The following is a 21,732-nucleotide window of genomic DNA, read 5'->3' on the forward strand; positions in this document are numbered from 1 at the left end:
TAATGTATTTAGGCAGCATATATGAATAAAGTATTTCTCTCTCAATATATGATGTTTGCCTGACGACTATATTTGCTCTGGTTGTAGCAGTTAGGTAGCGTCGCGTCAGTATGTAAAGCTTGAGTGGTGAACAACAGATAGTAGTATGGTCGATAATATATAAGCGCAACTAAAGGTAGAAAACCTATGTATATGTCCTTAAAATGAATAATATTCTAAACTAACGAAATTAGCTCAAAGAAATATGGGTCGTTATCTGTTATTCCTTTTCTTCATATAAAGGTTTTAACTCTAGGTGTTCAGATAAAAAAGTTATTAATTTTATTCAAAGTTTTCATTACTAAAATACATGGTGAATAAACAAGTTTTGTTGGCTGTTAGGTTTATTTATGCAGTTTGTGACAAGAAACAGTGACAAAAACAGACCCGGCAGTAATGGACTGTCTTTGCCGACGTCATCAAAAGGTAACCCAATCGAACTTCTGTAGATGTTAGATAAGAGGAAGAACCTCGTTTCGCTAGCAACCGAGAGCTTGTGAAGTACTTGATTATTAAAAACATTGGTGTTTGTTTTGAAGTGGCCTGAAGGCTACGAGATCGAAATAAGTGATTTAGTGTATATTTTTCAACAATGCCTAGTAAAAAGAAAAAATATAATGCGAGATTTCCTGCTGTAAGTAGTTGTCAGATGTATCTGTTTACTGTTTTAATGTATCAATTTTAAACTAGTTTTATTCAGGGGAGGATAAAGAAGATAATGCAGACTGATGAAGAAGTTGGAAAAGTAGCTCAAGCTGTACCTGTCATAATTTATATCCTTTTTTAAACAGAAATAGCTAAGTACCTTCAAGGATTGTTTTCATTGTGGAATGTTTTGTTTACTTTGTTTTGATTGTAGGTTTTTCATTAAGGCTTGTTTTGTTTTATATAGTAGTCAATATTTTCCTTTTTGCCATTTCTCCCTTAATTTATTTTTGTGTTATAATGTCTGCGAAGCTAAACAAGTAGCTTAAGGTTCGAATCACTTTCACACTTATAATATTAAATTGTTAGACTTCAGCATTTCATAAAAAAATATTTTTGTAAAAGTCGACTTAGGGTTTCATTCAACTCATTGCATTACTTAGTTGAGAATTCCAAGTGTTGGTTTGAAACATGAAATGTCCTAGCATAATAAATGAATAAACTTTAATGACATTATATTTATTCAAATAAGTTCTGTCAGCTTAAATACATTTCCCCTGATATCCAACAAGGTTTTTTTTTTTTTTTTCTTCCTTTATAAAGATACATTTTGTCTTTGAATCAACACAAATCTCGAGAGTGATTATTTTAATTGATTTTTATTTTATATTTTAAAAAAAACTTCAAAAGCTCTGAAAGTTAAAATGATTTAAAATTTTCATTTCTTGAGTTTTTTCTTTTAACACCAAAATTTTTTATTAAACAAGTGATAAAAAACTTAGCCAATGAAATAATGTTTTTAAGCCCATAGTAGTGATTTAGGATAAAAATATCATTGAGGTTTGTGTTCTTTCATTTGCCTCTGCCCTAGACACTGACCTGCTCCAACCCAATGTTTAATCTATTTCAACATATGTCAATCAAGACCTACCTCATTTTTATGAATGGATTTCAAAATTATTTATTGGCAGTTTTTGATAATATATTCGTGTGTTCTGCTAGTGAATTTCTCAATATAATATAAATATATTTCACTAGTTGTGCCCTGTGGCTGCACTAAAGTTTAATTTGTATTATACATGCATATTTCATAAACATAACAAGTAGATGAACAAGGACTTACCATTAAATAAAACTGAGCTTATTTATTTTGAATGACAAGGAAAAATATAAAAAATATGATGTTTAATTTTCATTTACTTTTCTTCCTTAAGGAAGGTCAAGATATGATGATACTACATGATAATAGTTATGAATTTATTCCTTTTATTTTCTATAAAAAGCATGGGGAACAGATGGCAGCTAATAATAGATCTACAAACATAATTAAATACAATTATGATACCAATAATTAAATACACAAAGTAACCTTTGAAATACTAACCTAAAAATGTTTTTTCATCTCAATTTTTATAGATACATATTTTCAAGGAATAGGCCCAATAAATCTTGGAATATTGGATTAAATTATAATGCCTTACACTTATAAATGGCTTACTTTATAAATTGTCTAATACAAAGATAAATTTCCTCAGAACCATCCATTCGCATGACGTGCTGGGCCTGTTGAAGCTGCCCCAGTCTGATGAACCTGTTGAAGGGGTTTCCTTGTAGAGTCCCACGAGTTCAATATTCTTCCTCATTCTCTTGAAGCCATCTTACACATTAGCTAAAGGATTATAACCAGAGTGGCAATTTCAACCTCAATTCTTCATGGGTCTCACAAAAGAAATGTTTAAACCTCTTGGTCTAAATTAAAACCACTCTGTTTTTGGTCTACCTACCTTGCTAATATTTTTTGTAAACAAACACTTTTTGAATTAGGTAACTAACTTCTAGTCAGGTATTTTTATCAGCTTTATGTTAAAAGTATATTGATATTGTTAGAGATTGCATTCCCTTTTTTTAAATTTCTTTAGTTGATATATTTTATTTTGCAACGCTAAGAATAAAAAATTCTTTAACATGATATACCTCGCACTTTAGAGCTGTTTGTGGAGTCTTTAATAACAAAGACTATGGAGATTACTACTATGAAAAATGCTCGAACGTTAAGTCCACATCACATGTATGTATATTGTTTATTAGTATGCTTTATACTTAATTTACTTTTATTAGTGATTTACTTGTATAATGATTCTGTTATTACAGGAAACAGTGCATTTTATCAGAAAATCGGTTTGATTTTTTGAGAGATCTTGTAAAAAGTGTGCCAGAAGTATCAGTTTCAGATGACGATTTAGGATCATTTTCTGACAATTCTTCATCAGTTCATCCTGCAGCGAGGTTAGTACTTAATAAAATTACTTCAGTGGAGGTATTGTAATCCCTTTATTTGAAATCTTAGTTTTTACAGTCCGTGATAAGTCATATTATAACACTCACCATTCTACTCATGCTTACTATTCCCTATGGGTTCCAAGAAAACACTTGGTGATAAATTGTTATTCTCTCTAAGCTAATTGGGAAAAGTAAAGATGTTTCATTTTGATCTGTTTTCATTAGTATCCTTGAAGATTGAAGCATTTGTGATTTAAAATTGTTTTCATTTAATTTAATTTGTCTTTAAAATGAGTTTTTTATCTTAAAAGTGTTTGATTGCTGGTTTCTTATTTGAAATTTCTCTCAAATTCATTGTAATCTTTTGAGCCATCCCATGAGGCTTCAAAGTGAAGTTTATCCTGGCTCTTAACCATATAACACCTTGTGTAAAAAAAAACTTTAATCTAACTTATTACTACTTGGTTAGGTAATTGACATTAGAAGACCAAAAGATAATTATAAAATAAATCTTTAGGTCTTTTAATGCTGATAAAATCAAACACCAATCCCTGACAACCTGCCCTAAGAGGCTGCTGTGGCCACTTTTTTGATGATCTGTCACTCCCTGATTTGTCCCCTGACATGCCAGAAGTATAGGACTGTTTATCATCTTTTTTGCTGCACATCCCTATAGGCTGGCACTGCAGATTGTACTATAAATGGATGGGTATGACATTGAATGGCTTCAACCTAGAATGGGCATTGGCTGAAGAATATTATGAAGACAGGGAATGTGTCTGTGTATTATTCACCTATAATTTAAAAAAACAATTACAGAAATTTTACTTTATAGATAAAGAAAATTGTTCTATTGATAAATATCTACAAACTTTAGCTGTTGGAACTCAATCCATAATGTGAAACTTAATTAACTTACATTAATTAAAAGGTAAACAAAAAAATTACACAAATTAATTCTTCTTGGTATGGAATTTGGTATAAAAATAGATTACAATGCTTTATGGGTTGGTACATATTTGCTAAAATAACAGGCAGTTATGGTGAATATGCCTTATCCTCTTTACTCTCCTGTTCTTTTGTCTAGTGAATATCACTTTTTTAGGCATCTAGATCCCTTATTACTACAATAAAAAAATCGATGAAGCTTTCAAAAATGCTTTTTTAGGATTCATAAATTCTTAAGATATTAATTATATTCAAAATATATGGGGAAGCTATAGGCTATTTTAATGTAATATATTTCAATCAATCCAGTCTACACATCAAGAGACAATGTCTCTGAATAAGTGAATCAGATATGTTGCAAAGGTGTTACGAAATATTTTTTCCCTGTTGGATCTGTTGTATACAGAATTCTCATGTCAGCGTTCTTCCCCTTGGAAAATGATTAATTAGAAGATACAAAGTTGTGCCAATGTATGGAAACAGTTGGCTGTAAGTCAAAGAGTTGCCAGTAATTTTTACAAATGTTGGCATTCTATATAATGCACAATTTGCTATTCTAAAGTTAATTTTATCTTTTAACTCAAATTTTAAAATTAAGAAGAGTAGTTGGATGGGTTATTTATTACTAAAAGATATTTCTTGCTTCTGATTATAAATGAATCAAGTAAATATGGGTTTTAGTTTGATAGGTTTTATATTTACACTTTCAGATTTAATCACTCATTAATTCAAGATTGGCCATCTGGAAAGATTAATTTTTGTTAAGTTTATTCTGAAATTTAATATCATTAACTAATTATTACTCACCAATTAATTGCAAATAAAGTATTTGTTTTATAATACAGTAAACTACCTCGTTGCAACTGACTCCATAGGTGTGGGTAGCAGGACATTGTATGGTAAAAGTGTAGGAACAGTGTATTGCTACTGTTCTATACAATTTCACGATTTAGACCCTACGTGTACACTGGGTTCTTAATAGAAAATAAATGATAGAATGTAAATCTACCATAATTTCTGAACAGTTCAATATGATTTTATTTTTTTAAAACTATATTTAATTAACATAAAATGAAGTTAGAACTTCTAAAAGAAAATTAATGGTATTTTGCCTCTAAGATACATTATTTATTTATTGTTAAATTTAATTTTATTAATTATAATTTCTAATTTATTTTGAAAATATTTCATTTCATACATATTTATCATTGATGATAGGAGAAGTTCGCGAGAAGATTCTGAAATGGTTCAAGATGACAGTCCTCCACCAGCTGATGGTTCTAATTTTGTAGAGGAAGATAAACCATCTGATGATGACCAACATAATTCTGATACAGTAGACGAGTGGTCGTTACAGATTGATGAGTCAGAACCAAAACCTGAAGAATCTCTTCCTTCAAACAGCGTTATAACACCGCTTTCTAAAAATGGTTCTGATTCTGAAGACAATCCATGATACACATTACATTTCACATTCTTTATGTGGTGCTATTTATTTTAACGAGTAAATAAATGTACATTTTTTTTTTTAATTTTGATATTTATTAAAATTTAAGGTATTTATGTGTATTATACGAAAAAAATAATGAAAAAATAATATGAAATTGGCACTGCATACATTGTAGAAATCATTCCAGATTTTTGTATATTAAATTTTTCAATTGATTAAGAAACATTTTTTTTTTTTTTTTTGCACATTCATTTAATTTTTTATTTTATAATTATGAAATTTATGTATTAGGATTTCCTTGTAGCTTTTCAATGTTTCTGAAACATATAACAGGCTGTTTGTTTATTTTACCGCTAATAAATCAGTTTTTTAATGTAAATATACTTGGATTGATTGTTCTTGAATTTGTCCGTCAGAATTAAGATCCTTATATTTTTATTTTTACATTTTGTATGCAGGTGCCATGGCTCAATATTGTGATGGATTGGAGCAATGTGATCAGCTGTTGTAATAAATTATCGAGAGCTATGATATATGCTCTTTGTGTATAATAGTCTTACAGTCAAATAATATAGGCGACTTTTCTTTCAGTTTATAATGTCATTATAATTTCAGTGTGTATATTCAGTTATTATTTTTTTTTTTTAAATATTTGATTGTCAAAATTTTAATGATCCTGTATACAAAAATCATGCATGAAAATGTAGTGTTTATGATGAAAATTTAAAAGTTCTTTTGAAGGATTATTATTCATCTGATTGTAATTTAATTTGTAATAAAGTTATGTCTAGAGAAAATTTGAACGATTATTTGATCCTCGTATTCTATTTTGACTTCTGTACGTCTTGATCTCCATCTTCTTAGCCTCAAGTCATTTCTCACCAAGTTTCATTTGATGCATGAATTATTAGTATATCTATCTGTTAGGAATGTGTTGGGGATTGGGTTAAGGAAAAAGTTGGGAATTCACAATAAATTCCATGAATCTGGAAAGTCGTTCTTAATTCTAAACTTTAACATCTTGCTTCAATGTTAATAAACTGTTGAACAGCTAATTTTCGCCATTAAAACAATGAAACAAATTTCTTGTGATATAGTTAAGCTGAACATACAATATGTATTCCTTAGGAGTTATCTTCTTCATCCCAGCTAGTAATTATTTTTTTATGCCAAAGTCATTGGTCGTTCAACCATCAGACATCTTGCTACCTAAAATAAATGCTCATTGGCAAATGTTATGTTTCTCAATTTAATCAGAGAAAGACATGTGTTAAGGTGTCTCCACCCCTTAGTTGCACATTACATGTAGGATCCTGAGCCAGGCCTATCTTGTTGTTGGCTGGGACTTTAGGGCGTAAAACCCTGAGGTCATCAATGCCCATAAGGCCTATCTTGTGTAGATGATTCTGCAGATAGTAGTAGCCAGTTGTCAGGCGGAAGCAGGCTACTGCATCTCTCGGGAAGTCAGCTGGGATTGGGTTATATATTAAACTCTTACATCTTTTCCCTTCCACCTTTTCCATGTGTTTTTTTCTCATCCTCAACTATGGTCCTTATAATTATCTGTATTTAGTTATTTTTTATATTTAGTGTTATAAATTTAATTGTATTGATTTTTAATGAATAACATTTAAATTGATTATTTTTGCATAATTTTAATTTTGTAATTCGCATGGAAAATGTTCTCTGGCCAAAAGATTGTAAGGTTAGAAATGAGACTAAACCTGCAAATCCTTTGGAAAGCTTTAGAGATCTGTGTATTTTTATTTACAAACTATAATGCTTAAAACTGTCATTACTACTATTTATTTTACTGTTTACAGGTTATATAGTTATTTAGAGATTTTAAAAACCTTACTAAAAAGAATAAAAAATATTTGTGAAATTGAAAAAAATAAGATATGTTAAAAGTACATGCAATGAACATGATATGTTAAAAGTATATGCATAAAAGTATATAAGGAAACAAATGTAGTTTTTTTTATTTATTTATATTAATATTACAATTTCAAATTTATAAGAAGTATAATTAATTATTTCTGAGATTATTATTAATATTTAAATTGATATGTTTTGAATTTGAAGAGCATAAGGTAAGGATATGACAAGGCACAGATTGAAAATTGTAGCTAAAACAGTTCAGTAAATAATTCTACAAATCTTATTTAATGTTTTATTTAGCTAACAATTTTTATTTTAGTGTTAGACAAATGAACACTATAAATAGCTTTATAAAGAAACAAAGGAGCATTTCACACAAAATTGATGAAGCAATAGAATGTTAAGCTAATATTGAACCATATTAAAATAGGAATGATAGGATTTAAGACAAGAAAAAGAAAGTGGTATTCATTATTGATTTATTTCCACTATTTTTAAAATAAAATTTGATGTAACATGCCTAAGTGATTTTTACTATATGGATATAATTTCTAAAAAATCACTGTCACCAACAGATACTCATATCAAAATTTAAATTTAAATTCATAAATGAACAATTTTTTTTTTATTTTCTCTTCAAGAATATTGTACACTCTCAGAAGTCAAAGTGTGTTATCAAATGATTTTTCTTATCAAATTACCTTGAATCTCACTTTCCGACATATTGGATGCCTTCTTAAACAACCAAATCTTCATGTTTCTCTCCAGCAACTTCTTGCATAGCATGGTCTCTGTACAAATATCTTAACCATTTCCATGGATGCTCTTATTTAATAAAAAAGTTTGCAATATTTTTTATTTTTAAGGCAGTCTTTAATGTACTACCTACCTGGCCTAATTTTCATATACTCAGATGAATAAATCTGAACTTTGCAAACTCATCTTCATGAAAATTAAAGTAAAAATAGCTGTCGTTCCTGGCAGCTCATTGTACTTAGCTAAAACTTAACTGTTCTATTAAAACAGTTTCCACATTTCTCCAAGTCGGTTTCATTCTCTGTGGTGCCATCTTCGTTCTCGTTCTCTGAAGGAACATAAATGTAAAGTGCAATCCTGCCAACAAGAAGTTAAAATAAATATGAGTGCTTTGTATTCATAATAAATATATATTTTATGTAAGATGGTAGGTAAACTAGGATATTGGGAAGCCTAGAGTTTGAATAAGGTAAACCGAATAAGTTTTAAGATCAGTTATTTTGTACTTAATTCTCATATTGTTAAATATCTAACTGTTATCTTTTAAAATACATGAAAATATTTCTGTGGTCAGATGACAAAATGTTATGAGTCACTTTTACTTCTTTTTAAAATGGCAATTTGTAAATCACATTTTCACTGTGTGTATTTCTATAGTGTCGAACTTATATAGATAATTCACCACCTTTGTTACCTTATAATCTAAATATGAAGAACTTTTATCTTCAGCAAATGAAATCCCATAGTGTGAAAAACATTCTGCCATCAGAACAGATTTATTTTATTTGTTGTTACAAAAAACATTTGACAGGTAACACAGAAAAAATAATCATTTAAATTATTTTTGTGACATTATTTTCATTTTGTTTAACCACACTATGGCATAGATAAATTATTTAATAATTTCAGGTTTTTCTTCCCACACAATTACTGCTTATAATTCATTTTTTCTTTTATAAGAAGTGGATATTAAAAATCTTCAGAAGCCCTATTCAGATCATAGGAGTGGATTATTGGGTTTTAAAATTATTTTTACACTTTTCCATTTCAATAGATGTTAAATTTTAAGTACTGTCATATTAATAGAATTATCACTGAAGTGGGTTTAAAAAAAGTTTCAGGGAAAAAAAACACATGCACTCTTTGCTTTATCATTTAATATAGGCAGCAAGAAAGCTGTTGGTTTATTTTTTAAATTAATTAATTTTATTATTATTTTTTTTACACTAATCAATCATACACAAATTTCCAGATTTAAAATGTACCTTCTATAAAAAAAGAGATTCTGAGCTTAGGTTTATGTAAGTTACTGGAAAAGGAAGCTAAAAAATATATTCATTTCGCTTCTCCAATTGAAATCCAGTAATTGCTTTCTCAGTGTGATGATAATATGTTTATATGATTATAAAAGTAATTGAGTTTTAATTTTCTATTACAATATATTGCCGTGGCAACTTAAGGTCATGGCCCTTATTGTATACCAGATGTTGTTGTAAGAGTATGCACTTTCTCAAAATATTACAAAAAAATTAAATTAAAATAGCGAATCTACAGTGCATTCCAGCATTTACTTTGTATTGCTCTTTGTACATACTCAACCACCCTAAAGATAATTTTGGCAACATTTTTTCAACTCAACAAGGGTACCTTAAATTTTTTTTTCTCCAAGGAACAGTTTGGAAACTGCTGCCCTAGAATCCAGTCAGCCTTAAAGCCTGGAACATGTGATTCCGAAAACCAGTATTTTCAGTAATAGGTGCAACTGATTCAGTTTCAAAGGAAGACCTGTTACTTTACTGGAAAGTGCTTATAAAAAAAATGTCAGCCCAATTCCAAAAGTAAGAGCGGGCAAAGGAAACAATAAATAGTTAACTACTTTTCGTTCCTTTTGACCGCATCCCGACTATCTTCTTCATAATCTAAAAAATTGTTTAGACTCCCCTATATTGGGAGGGTACAAAACTTTCAAACTTGCCAAGGGTGCAGAAGGGCTTTGGCCCTGTATCTTTATAAATTTATTTATTTATAATCTTTATAAAGATTATTTATGATGATATAATTCAAAGAGTAATGTTAAAGCATAATTAAAATTACTGAATATTAAATTTTAAAAATCAAAATAATTATTCAGACATGAAGTGATATTAGAAAATCTTCCTATTGTTTTAATACCTGTAGAGGATAATCATTACAACAGCAACAGATGCACTGACTAAATAAAATGTTCCTGGAATTGTTTTTATTGTAGCAGCAAAAATGGCATCGTAACCGTAAAAGAACCCTCCAGTCAATAGGCTTTGTCCGACGTAACATAAGCTTAGGTATATACCTGCAATGACGGTTAATTATAATTTCATAATTATATATATTTTTTTTATTTGACATAAAATTATACGTTTCTGAAAAAAAATTTTCTGTATCTAAGTTAATATATTTAAGTTACATATTTACCGATTTCATAGTCGTTTACACATCTGGTCACTACGGAAAGGGGTATGGTTACCAAGAAGCATTTCGAAAAATCCAACAGTGCAACTGAAAAGAAATAAATTGGAGGATTTTTTTTTTATTACAAGGATTATTATCTATTTATTAGATCAATTCTAATAGTAATTATATATTTACTTAGTAAGAGCTCAGGTTTCCTTCCTGCAAATCCCATCGCAGTCGATGAAATAACTGCTATCATGGAGCAAATTATTCCAATCTTGAAACCAGAATTCTTCAAGAAAGAAAACAGTAAAAGGGGAAGTGACAATGAACCTGAAATTAATGTATTTAAAAAAAATTATAATCAATTAAAAAATTGTTTCAAAGCTTTTTTGATTTTCTTACTGGCTGCTCTGATGACTAACTGATAAGTCTGAAAATATCCCACTTGTTTAAAAGAAAATCCGAACCCTTCTATCATGTAATTCCAAAACAGATTTTCTTCAGCTGTAAAAGAAAAAATGTTTTTAGGTAAAGATAGGAATATAAGTTATGTATACAATTTCTTGAATAAGTATAGACAATGGCAACGTAAATGTAATTCTCTTATATCGAAAAGTATCATGATTGATTTCTACAATCACCTCCTACACATTTCAAGCTCTCTCCAGCTTTACCTCCTCAGGGTCACCATTCTCTTCAGAGGTTATGAGTTAGAATATCCACCAAAACAGTTTAACATCTCCTGAAGAGTAAACAATTGAGTCGTGTAATCAAATTAAAGCTTCACGAAACTCATTCGATCAGTTTTACATATCGGAGCATCATCTGGACGCTGTGGAAGGCTTATATTGTACACAACTGACAAGTTTGAAAGGAATGTTTAAAGATTTATATTAGAAACTAAACTGGAGGACGGAGTTCCTCGCCAAAGAAAATACTAAGAAGTCTTTTCAATATTTAGTGAACTATCAATCACCCAGTTCAGTTGAGTACATCGTTTTAAATGTAAGTATGCTTCCTTAGAATCAAGAGCTGAGAATATTTTATGTGAGAACATCTCTTCTGTAGAACAAAGAGAGGTTGTTAATTTTTCAAGTAAGTAAAAATAAATAAAAGATACTTAAAAATGTGATTGAATTTTTTAAAAAATTGTCTGTTGCTATGAAAATTTGTAAATAAGGGTTTCTTGAGGTATGAAAAACAATTATCAACTTCATCCCTACCTACCTAGAATACAGCAGTTTAACAAATGATTACAAAGACGTGCACTATAGAATAGTGTCGGAAGAGATCGGGTTCTCTCGGGTGTTTCCAATTTCCCGGTCAATCTTAGCCAGTCTAGTTAAAACCAGTTTCTCCATTAATTAATAATATGATTATTAAATTAAATAATTTAATTTCTATACATTTTAGTCTCAACACATTTTATTTTTCTTAAAAGTCCGACGTTTCGGCCAATCCGGCCATCCTCAGGGACAATCTACTTAATACAATTTTGGAACTAAATTTTAAGTTTGGTTTTAATGTGAATATTGACTAATTAGAAATTGTTGTTTTGACCTGGGCAGAATAGCCTGCATGAAGTTGAGTTTTTAAATCATTTAGTTCCAAAATTGTGTTAAGTAGATTGTCCCTGAGGATGACCGGATTGGCCCAAAACATCGGACTTTTAAGAAAAATAAAATGTGTTGAGACTAAAATGGATAGAAATTAAATTATTTATTTTAACAAAATTAACCAGTCTCCAGAAAGTGTTGAAGATTATAAATTAAATTATTTTGTAGTTCGTATTTATCCATCATTTATTACTTCTAACAATGATGGATGATTAATTATTTTAAACAAAAACAATTAAAGGTACTTTAGTTTTCTGAAAATTCGTCATTTAAGCCCAGTCAGACTATCCCAATAATCTTCCTACATTCAGTTCAATGTTTTAATTTTAGTAGTTAATTTTGTTTTATATAAATTGCATAGATTTTTTATTATTTTGGCAAGAGCTCAGATTATTTTCTTTTTTTATGAGTTAGATATTTAATATTCTCAAATAAAGTTTATTTGACAAGAGTAAGTAAATTACATATTTTCATTTTATATATAAAAAGGTTTTTATATTTTAAAAAAGGTTGTTTATTTTTTATATAAAAACCAAAGGTTATAATAGAAATTATTTGAGTCGTTTTGGAGGATATCCTTAATAAGTGTAAAATCGATTATATAAATTGGCACTTCCGGAAAGTCGATTTTAACGAAAATGTTGCTGTAATATCCTAGGCATTTACTTGCCTTTATGTAATTTGTACAGGAACCATTACATGCATATGTCCCAACTAATTAGTGAATAAATGAATTCAATATTAAAATATTGATGGATTCTAAATTTATTTTTTTAGGTTAAAAACAAATAAAATAAAATAATAATCTTTACCTTTAGTTGTTGCGGCTGACAAGGCGCTGCAAAAAACCATCAGCCATATAACGTTACCGTTTGACCTCGATTTGAAAAGGGTCATCAGCTTCCCGAAGATCTGCCAGCTCTCGCTTCTCATCAGCTTGCTCCTGTCCTCAAATATGAAGATTACCAGGAGAAGAGACAACAAGAACATAACGTTGATGGAAATGAAGGAAGTCTGGTAGCCCAGGTGCTTGACGAAGTGTCTTGAAAAAGTGCTAGCCAAGCAGGCGCCAGAAGCAGCTGCGGCCAGGTTCAGTGTGAGCCTGTCATGGAAGGTATTTTAGATTCTCATTATTCGTAACCAATCTTCAACTAAATATAACTAGGACTTTCTTATTTAAGAATGCTCCAGTTATTTGATAATGTTGAGCTGCGAAATGATTGCTACTTGGACAACAAGTAATAGCTATAAATTATCAAAGTCAGAAAAACGGCCTGAAACCCTCCACTCCCGCCCTCTATGATAGCGTTACTTATCTGACTTTTTAAACAGAAAATTATAGCGAGTAGGTTGGTCGATGTACATGTCACTATCTCACAAGAGGAGATCATAACATAAAAAAAAGGTAATCTTTCCTCGCCAGACCGCCCCGCTAAGATTCCCGGGGAGCGACGGTCCTATATCACTTTTGAAATATTATGTTAAAGAGAAATGAGAAAACTTTAAGATAGTTTAATCGAACAATATTAAAAAAGTGCCTGAAATTGAAAAACGCCATGAAATTTTAAATATACAGTTGTATGTATTGTATATTCTAAAAGTCTCTTAGAAACTGTTGAAAAAATTCCATCTATCCATGGTGGACTTGTTGGTCATAAAAGGTTCGCACAATATAGATAACGAAAGTGAAATTGAAAAATGTTTTTGTTACGATGCACATCAACTTTAATAACCAGCTCCTGTGAACTAAAATTAAATATTTTCAGAAATTCTATTTTACTATAGAAGTTCAGTTCAGTTAGCTAAAACTGAAATTGAAGTAAGAATTTCATTAATAATAACAACGTCTGCACCTTGAAAATATTATAATCTCTCTAATGAATAGTTGAAATTTCGAATAACATAAACCAGTGTTGATGGAACGGAAGGGAAGAAGGGACAATTTATCCTTTAAGTTTCGTTTATTTGCTGACCGCACCCCCGACCATCTTCTCATATTAATCTATGGTCAGCTATTAATACCTCATTATTACATTAATATTAAATAATAAATTATTTTTCGTATTATTGCAGCTAAATATTCTTTAACAAAGAATGAATGTAATGATCACATTATTTCCTACTATCAGGACCACAGCGCTTAACACCAGTAAATTCCAACACCGTTATCAGTAGTAAATCCGACGAGGATTAAGATGGCCTTTGTATAATAAGATACAATGTTGACAAGTTTTAAACTTTAAATATTACTGTTGAAGTTAGGAATAAATATTTGGACAGGGTTTTATATAATTGTCTACAACCCCGTGGATTATAAAACGTAGAGGAACTAAACACTATTATAAACAAAATATATTTTCTTATATACTTAAATAAATAGAACATTAAGTATTATACAATCATTTAATTTATCAAAATATTTAGGAATTGGTTATGACTATAATAAATGTTAAAACAGTTGGATTGTAAAAGTTATGGGAGCAAATCTTTTGTAACTGACTACTCTCTTAAATTACAATAGGAACTTGCCTATAAACATTTATGAAATTCTTCTCTATTTCCTAATAATTTGAGTTTCGGGTTTTTTTTCTTCATAAATGTGTTTCTGTCTAATAAGAAAAATTGAGACCCAGGCCGAAATTCTAGATGGTGTTCCTTCTACTCATTGGGAGCGGAAAAAAAGAGGTTAACATCTTAGACGATTTATGAACTTTTCTTTCATTAATTTATTAGTTTCTTAATAAATGCGTGACAATTAACCATAAATAAATATATGATTAACCACAATGTAAAAATTTTGAATACTATTTAGGAATCAATAATAAATAATTATATTAATCCATTATCAAAAAACAAAATTTATTAACAGAAAAATAATGAAGATAAACCCATGATATTCATGAAGGAACAGACGAACCTAACGTCAGCGTCATTAGGAACAAACAACATTACATCATTTAAGGAAAACCTAACTCTAATTAGCTTTATAATCCAAGGTTATACTGCGAATTACTACCCTCTATTTATATTTTTAATGGAAAAATACTTTGAAATTAATGTATTTTCGTATAGAAATGATATTTCACTAACCACTACGACACTAAAACTGAAAACCAAGAGTTTTATTCGTTCTGAAATTGGAATCATATTACTGAACATTAGCTAAATGTTTTTTTTCCTAAGAAAGTTTGAAAAAAAAAAGGTTTCTTTCCAAATTTCCAATATTAGTCACGTAGAAGCCAATAATTATACGCCACTCAATTTGGGAGATACTTTTTTCTCAAAATAATATTTATATCTGTCCTAACATCTCCAACTTTTTGTTTCTTTCTCTTTATATTAAATTATTATTATTATTATTTATATTACTTTTTTGAATTATCAGAAATATTTTAAGGGAAACTAATATCGATCTGGAAGAATCTCCCGGTCCGGGGCCAGTATTCATTAGTCATCTTTTTGTATTCATTAGTTGTTATCTTGTACTTTGTTCTCCGCCCTGATGAATACTAGAAACTCTGGCCGAAACGTTGGCACTATTAAAACCATGTCTCTGATATTTCCCGCCGTACCTTCTCTACCCAAAAACGTTTAAATTATCTTCGCCACCTACTTCCTTTTGAAACCCATAGGCTCCTGGTTACTTCCTTAATATTCCCCCACTTTGATTATTGCTGTGTGGTTTACGGAGGTGTCTCTGTGGATCTCGAAACAAAATTAAAACGGTTAATTAATCGCTTTGTACGATTCATCTTTGGGATTCCCAGGGACGCCTCTGTTACCCGATTTTATGAAGAATTGAAGTGGTTTTACCCCTCCTTCCGTCGTAAATATTTTCTTGCTTCCTTCCTCCACCAAATCATCCAATCCCATCGTCCATCGTACATCTCTGATATCCTTCGATTTAAATCCTCAGTGCATTTCCGCAATACCCGCTTACGGCCTTCAGACTTATATGTAACTGCCCATCGAACCGCAGCCTTTGATAGATCTTTCCTCATTCGTTCCTCATCCCTATGGAATTCTATTCCCTCTTTCATTCGTAGTTCTAATACCCTTCCAGCCTTCAAATCCCGTATCTTTGACCATCTTCTGTCCACCCAAGTCCGGAAGATTTGACAATTGAAAGTTTCAAAACAAGGTTTATATATTTCTGTACTAAATGTCTCAGATTATTCTTAAGTACATAAGCAGAAATTGTACCTTTCCATTTATTAGTTTTAGTTTAATTATATTTGATTTTTTTTCTATTACTTATTATCAGAAGTGTTTGTCATCTTATGTTTTATGATATGACTTATGATTTTACTTTATTTATTTTATGCTTATTTTATATATTCTGTTAATCATTGTTGTTCATTTTTATCTTTTTAAATTCATCATTTTATTATGTTTTATAACGTTTTATAATTTAATTTTTATTTTGTATTTCACTCTAAGGCTCTAAAGCCTAATTTTGACGCCTGTACATTATTCTAAAGGGATCAATCCCAGAATAAATAAAGATTATTATTATTATTGTTAAATAAGTTTTTCAACATATTAGTGTTATTCTCTGACCGCAACGCAACCATCTTCTCTTCATATATATTATCCACGGTCAACTATGTTCTCATCAACAATAATAACTTAAGTAGATAGTACTGGATTAATCACAATAAAAGATGCTATATAATATTATAGAGGTAATAATTATACAAAATAAATTATTATTTTATAATTTGATAATATAAAGCCCTGATGAAGGCTTGAAATTCAGGTAGAAACATTTTTTTTTTCTGACCCCACCATTCGACATTTACATTGACCAAATACTCAAATCTAACTATATTTATTATTTAAAAATAATATAGTTACATGGGACAAAAATATAGCACACCTATGTTTATAAAGTTAACTAAAATTATTTATATGAATTTATATATGTAGAATAATTTCATCGCTTCTCAAAGAGCTGCTTCATAAAAAAACATAGCGAAACCCTTATCATATAAATAAATATATATCAGCATTAAAATATATATCTATACTTATTAATATTAGTTTGTATTCTGTATATTTAAGCGTTTAATAGTTACTTTAAAATTCTTTGTTCAAAAATACTGGTTTTTTTTTCACTACAGGGCATGACTAACGCGAACGATAAAGTTGGCTCAATATAGCTGTTTTATTATTGACTGATCCTCAACCTCCGATGTTTTTAAGACACAATGCCACTTTCCCTTCAAAGAAGAGTAGTTTTAAAAGATGTTTCTCGGCTAATAAAGAATTTTCAGTACCTTTAAAAACATCTGACCCCCCTTACGACTGATTGAGGACAGATAGGTATTTCTTACACCAGTGTATAAAGCAAAACGTTGATTATGTAATAAATAAAAGTTATAAATGTGAAATAATGCTGAATTCGTAAAAATCCGTGTTCTCTGCCTCCTAGGTACGAAAACAAATGCATTTTGAGTTTGTATATCAAAGATATCTTTCGGTTTTAAAAACAGAAAGGTATACAGCTTTTTTAAATGAAATTGTTATGGTATGTTCCAGATCAAATTGGGTCAAGTGCTCAGTGCCACATAGATAAGTTGCTTCTATTTCTAGACCGTTTGGGATGTAGAGAGTAGTATTATTAAGTAATAACATAATTAAATCAGGTCATAAATAACGTTTTTCTTTCCTCATTAGCTATGCAAGGAGAGTATTGTAATCGGATAAAATTTTAGATAAGCAGTTTTCAACGGATCTATATATATAAGAACCACCTGAGTTCAAAAAAATCTTTTCCGGCCATTGTTCTCTGTTCCACGATTAATTCTTGTACCCGAAGATCTATTTTGTTTCTAATTTTTAATTTTGGTTTTCATGATTTTAAGCTCTGGCACCTGTGTACCAAATCGGTGCGCATTGTGGGCGTTCTCGATGCAAATGCTTAGTCTCATGGTTTTCTCAAGACTGTTGTGCCAAAACGGCTCTAAGGACTGTGATAAAACTTGTTTAAAGTCTTCTACTTAAAATCATTTAACTTTTCATTTAGTGCATAAATTTCCAGAAAAAAATTTATGAAGAAATCAAAACTTAATTTGCGCTGCTCAAAAAGTCAACATTTTATGGTAGACTATGTATATGTTTATTTGAAGGGAAAAAAATCCTGAAGTACCAAAAATAAATCATAAAAAATTGGTTAAATATTCCCATAGATACGACCTTTTAATTTTTTAATTGCCATTTTTTAAAAATCATATCATAAATAATATATGATTTATCTTCAGGGTTTCTAGGAGCTCTCATGTCTCCCGTTGGTATATCGAGTTGAAGTGGCTCTATCCAAACTCTTGAAGGGAATACCTCCATGGTGTTTTCCTATTCCAAGTCTTTAGAATTAAAAAATCTACCAATATCCTTGATCCACATCTTTGTGAGCAATGTATATAGCTTACTATGATTATTATTGATTACTATTATAAATTATGATATAACCAATTTCAACATGTATACTGAAACTTTCTAAATATTTACAAGACAATTAATCATAATGTGTGAATTATATATTTATTCTTAGGGGACATTTGTCCCAGAATACGATTATTTTTTCATTCATTCAAATTTAATAAAACAATTGACTTGTCCCTATAATTTTTCATTAATCGCTCTTTTCAAAAATAGCTAATTTATATGATATTGAAATGCTGGAATTCTTCTCTTGAAAGGAATCCGAACATTCTAGAATAGGTTAATGATACCACCATGGAAAATGCTCTAATCTTACGTAATTATCCAAATGAAGTTACCTGGAAACCCTTTCGGAGGGTTTGGAGCGTTCGGTAACCACGCAGGCAGCGCCCAGGTAGAACATCTTCCCTCCCCCGGCAATACCACGGACGACGGCTTCTGATACCGCTGTGCTCCAAGCAGACATTCTCCAGCTCCAGGCTGAGAAGAGTTGTATAGAGACACCGATTGCTTCACCCGCTACGCCAACGTACATCATTGGTTTGCAGAGACCAGTCGCGTCCCTGGCACATCCAGCCACTAGCAGTGGGACAATCGACAGCAGCTGAAACCAAGTGTTCCTAATTGCCATCAGTTCTGAAACAGTTTAAATAATTATTTTTTTAAAACTTAATTTTTTTTTCATATATGCATCAATTAAAAAGAAATCATTAATGATAAAAACTGAACAAAAAAAAAATCTGGTGCACTTTAACTTGAGTTGAAATTAATCCTCAGTCGTTTCTAAATAGATATTTCTATATTATTTACAGTAGTAATACTTTCTCGTACTAATTTTCTAACTGCGCATGCGCCAGGTAGCTTAAAAGTTGTAAGATCTTATATACGTTTCTCGTCATTCTCATTTGCTTACAACGATTATATTTAAGACTAATTTTTCATTAAATTATTCGTTAAGAATAATTTAAGACTGATATGTTAAGTATAATTTTTCCAAATGAAAGTTACGTCTATATTACTATTCTTATTTACGGAAATGTTTTTTCAAACTGGAAAAAATATTTTTCCTCTTATCTCCTCAAGTTAATTATTAAATCTTCTCAAAGCTTACATTTATTCATTATTCATTACGAGAAAAAAATGTGAAATGGGTAATTATTTTAAACAAAACGGGACTTCAAATGTGTATTTTCGTCGAAAACTCGAATTCAAAATATTGTACGATTGTAACACTTCCCCATACTATTTATTCCTGAATTGTGGCAATGGGAGCCCCAAAAATAAAATTATGAAATGAAAGAATTTCGAACTGTTTTTGAAAATTCTTTATCTCCAACGAGAAGTAATTAAAAAAGAAACCTTTATTTTATTTTTTTTTTTTTATACGACTCCGGTTGATTCAATTTAAAGCAGGCAAATTCTAAATTTCTAGCATACTTAAAATGGACTAAATGTAAATGAATCATTCAATTCTCTGAAATAGGGGTAGTAATGGTGTTCAGACAATTTGCGACGTCTAGTTTTATTGATTTTGAAGCTAGAAAAATATTTAAATTAGAGCTTGAAACTTTACATAAAATATTATTTTTTTTTATGTCACGCTCACGATAAGGCTTAGAATGTCATTTTTGGGTAGTTCATTTAGCCTCTTCAAGAACATTAGGAAAATACCTCTCAAAAATTCAGCTCTCAATTGACTTAAAGGGTCCGAAGCTGAGTCCTTAGTCGACGCATCCTTGACATGTTCCAGGCTGATCTTCGATTGGTCTGATTATGGTCACTCCATTATGGATGTTCCAAAAATTATGTCATTAAATGTTAAACCGAAATTCAAACGATTCCTGCAACTTAAACTACAAAAATTCTACAACACTCATTAGACAGTGAGCCGCATTCAATGACTACGAGCTAAGTACGCTCGTACATAGATGTCGAAAGGAGGAAATATTGTAAGAGGCGAACCAACTCTTTTAAAATATTTTAGTACTATACCCTCGTAAAAAAAAAATGATTAAGTTGTCTTACACAACTAAGTTTTTTGCACCTGGGCGTGGTTTATTTCAGTGGTGTCTAAAAATACTAAAACATTGCTCTATTTATCCCATTTAAAAGTAAAAAATTGGGAAATAAGAGCCAATCGAAATTCATTAACTATTTTAATTTTGCATAAACATACTTTATTTTTATTTTTATCTTCTTCCTGAGTTTTTATTTTTATATTATTCTTTAGAGAATGTTATTCTTAATGTTACTCTAGCAAACCAAGTGCGCCCCTCCTGAAGGTGAAAATATATTTTTTTAATTTTAAACTTCTTTTAATTACATTAAATTTTTATGGTGAAGTGAAGATGATCGTAGATATATAAGAAGAGAAGAGAGTCGGGAAGGAGCGGGGAGGGGTGCGTTCAGCAAAAAAAATACAAATAAACAAACGAATTATTTATTTGTGGCAACGTTTCGACCTGATTTTCAGTTCTTCATCAGGGCTATAAAAACAAAAGGACGATAACCATCATTCAGAGAGAAAAAAATAAATAAAATAAAATAAATAATAGACTAAAAATTTGGAAACATACATAATAATGGAAAGAAAAAATAAATTAGTTGATTAATAACTATGTACAAAGACAGTAGTAGATTGATAACATTATTATTTATATACATATAAATGTAAGTAATAAATAAATGATATAGTGGATAAGAATATTATATTGATTAGTAACATTACAAACCTTTTAGTTATATAGATGAGTACAAAGAATTAGTTAAATTAATAATGGAGCTTATGAAAAAATACTATTGTAAAAGGAAAGAACAAGGGAAAAGAAGGAATATATGGAGAATGGGGAATGAAGGGATGCTAACCGCACCCCCCCCTCCCTCGACCATCTTATCCTCTTCAAATACTATAGAATCGATGTTATTTAAAATGTGTTTTTTATATCGAAATTTTCATTTAGTTATATGTAATTGTCAAAGTACATAGGTCACTCCACTCCTCGCCTCAAAAAGATTGCTAGAAACTTCACTTCTTGACGCCTATGTACAGATTGTGGGTGTAAAAGAGGAAAGTTTTACCGCGGCGGGAGCTGCCCAGGCATATTCAATCTCAATGAGAGACTAATATCTGAGCAAATTGTAACAATGTTCGCATCAAACAAAAAGAAAGGACACACTCATAATATCATTGATGAAACTCAATTGTTATGAGGAAAGTTTTAAAATATATTAAAGTTTGGA

General features: G+C 30.1%; 2 protein-coding genes across 2 annotated transcripts in view; one reads left to right on the top strand and one right to left on the bottom strand.

Annotated features, from left to right (window-relative positions):
- Positions 1-396: 396 nt before the first annotated feature.
- On the top strand, positions 397-5,444 carry NC2alpha (negative cofactor 2 alpha). The gene is made up of 5 exons (XM_014438482.3): positions 397-673; positions 740-812; positions 2,659-2,752; positions 2,836-2,970; positions 5,131-5,444. The coding sequence occupies exons 1-5, from the start codon at positions 632-634 to the stop codon at positions 5,366-5,368; spliced, it is 582 nt and encodes a 193-aa protein (XP_014293968.1). The 5' UTR covers positions 397-631; the 3' UTR covers positions 5,369-5,444.
- Positions 5,445-7,715: 2,271 nt separating this feature from the next.
- LOC106692539 (lysosomal proton-coupled steroid conjugate and bile acid symporter SLC46A3) overlaps positions 7,716-21,732 on the bottom strand; it is a 19,825-nt gene continuing 5,808 nt past the window's right edge. Inside the window, exons 2-8 of the mRNA XM_014438543.2 lie at positions 18,831-19,128; positions 12,861-13,150; positions 10,835-10,936; positions 10,625-10,762; positions 10,451-10,534; positions 10,172-10,328; positions 7,716-8,356 (exon numbers count right to left, since the gene is read on the bottom strand). Of these exons, the coding sequence (XP_014294029.1) occupies positions 8,242-8,356; positions 10,172-10,328; positions 10,451-10,534; positions 10,625-10,762; positions 10,835-10,936; positions 12,861-13,150; positions 18,831-19,128 (1,184 nt within the window). The 3' untranslated portion in view covers positions 7,716-8,241. The remainder of the gene's footprint in view (positions 8,357-10,171; positions 10,329-10,450; positions 10,535-10,624; positions 10,763-10,834; positions 10,937-12,860; positions 13,151-18,830; positions 19,129-21,732) is intronic.

This window comes from Halyomorpha halys, unplaced genomic scaffold (assembly GCF_000696795.3).
Source record: "Halyomorpha halys isolate HHAL.00 unplaced genomic scaffold, Hhal_1.1 Scaffold5.1, whole genome shotgun sequence".
Taxonomy (NCBI): domain Eukaryota; kingdom Metazoa; phylum Arthropoda; class Insecta; order Hemiptera; family Pentatomidae; genus Halyomorpha; species Halyomorpha halys.

Bases quoted from the DNA above. Each gene is read 5' to 3' on its own strand.
- NC2alpha (XM_014438482.3), top strand. From the start codon at position 632: ATGCCTAGTAAAAAGAAAAAATATAATGCGAGATTTCCTGCT. The intron at 674-739 runs GTAAGTAGTTGT...AGTTTTATTCAG, and splicing joins ATAATGCGAGATTTCCTGCT to GGGAGGATAAAGAAGATAAT. The intron at 2,753-2,835 runs GTATGTATATTG...CTGTTATTACAG, and splicing joins ACGTTAAGTCCACATCACAT to GAAACAGTGCATTTTATCAG.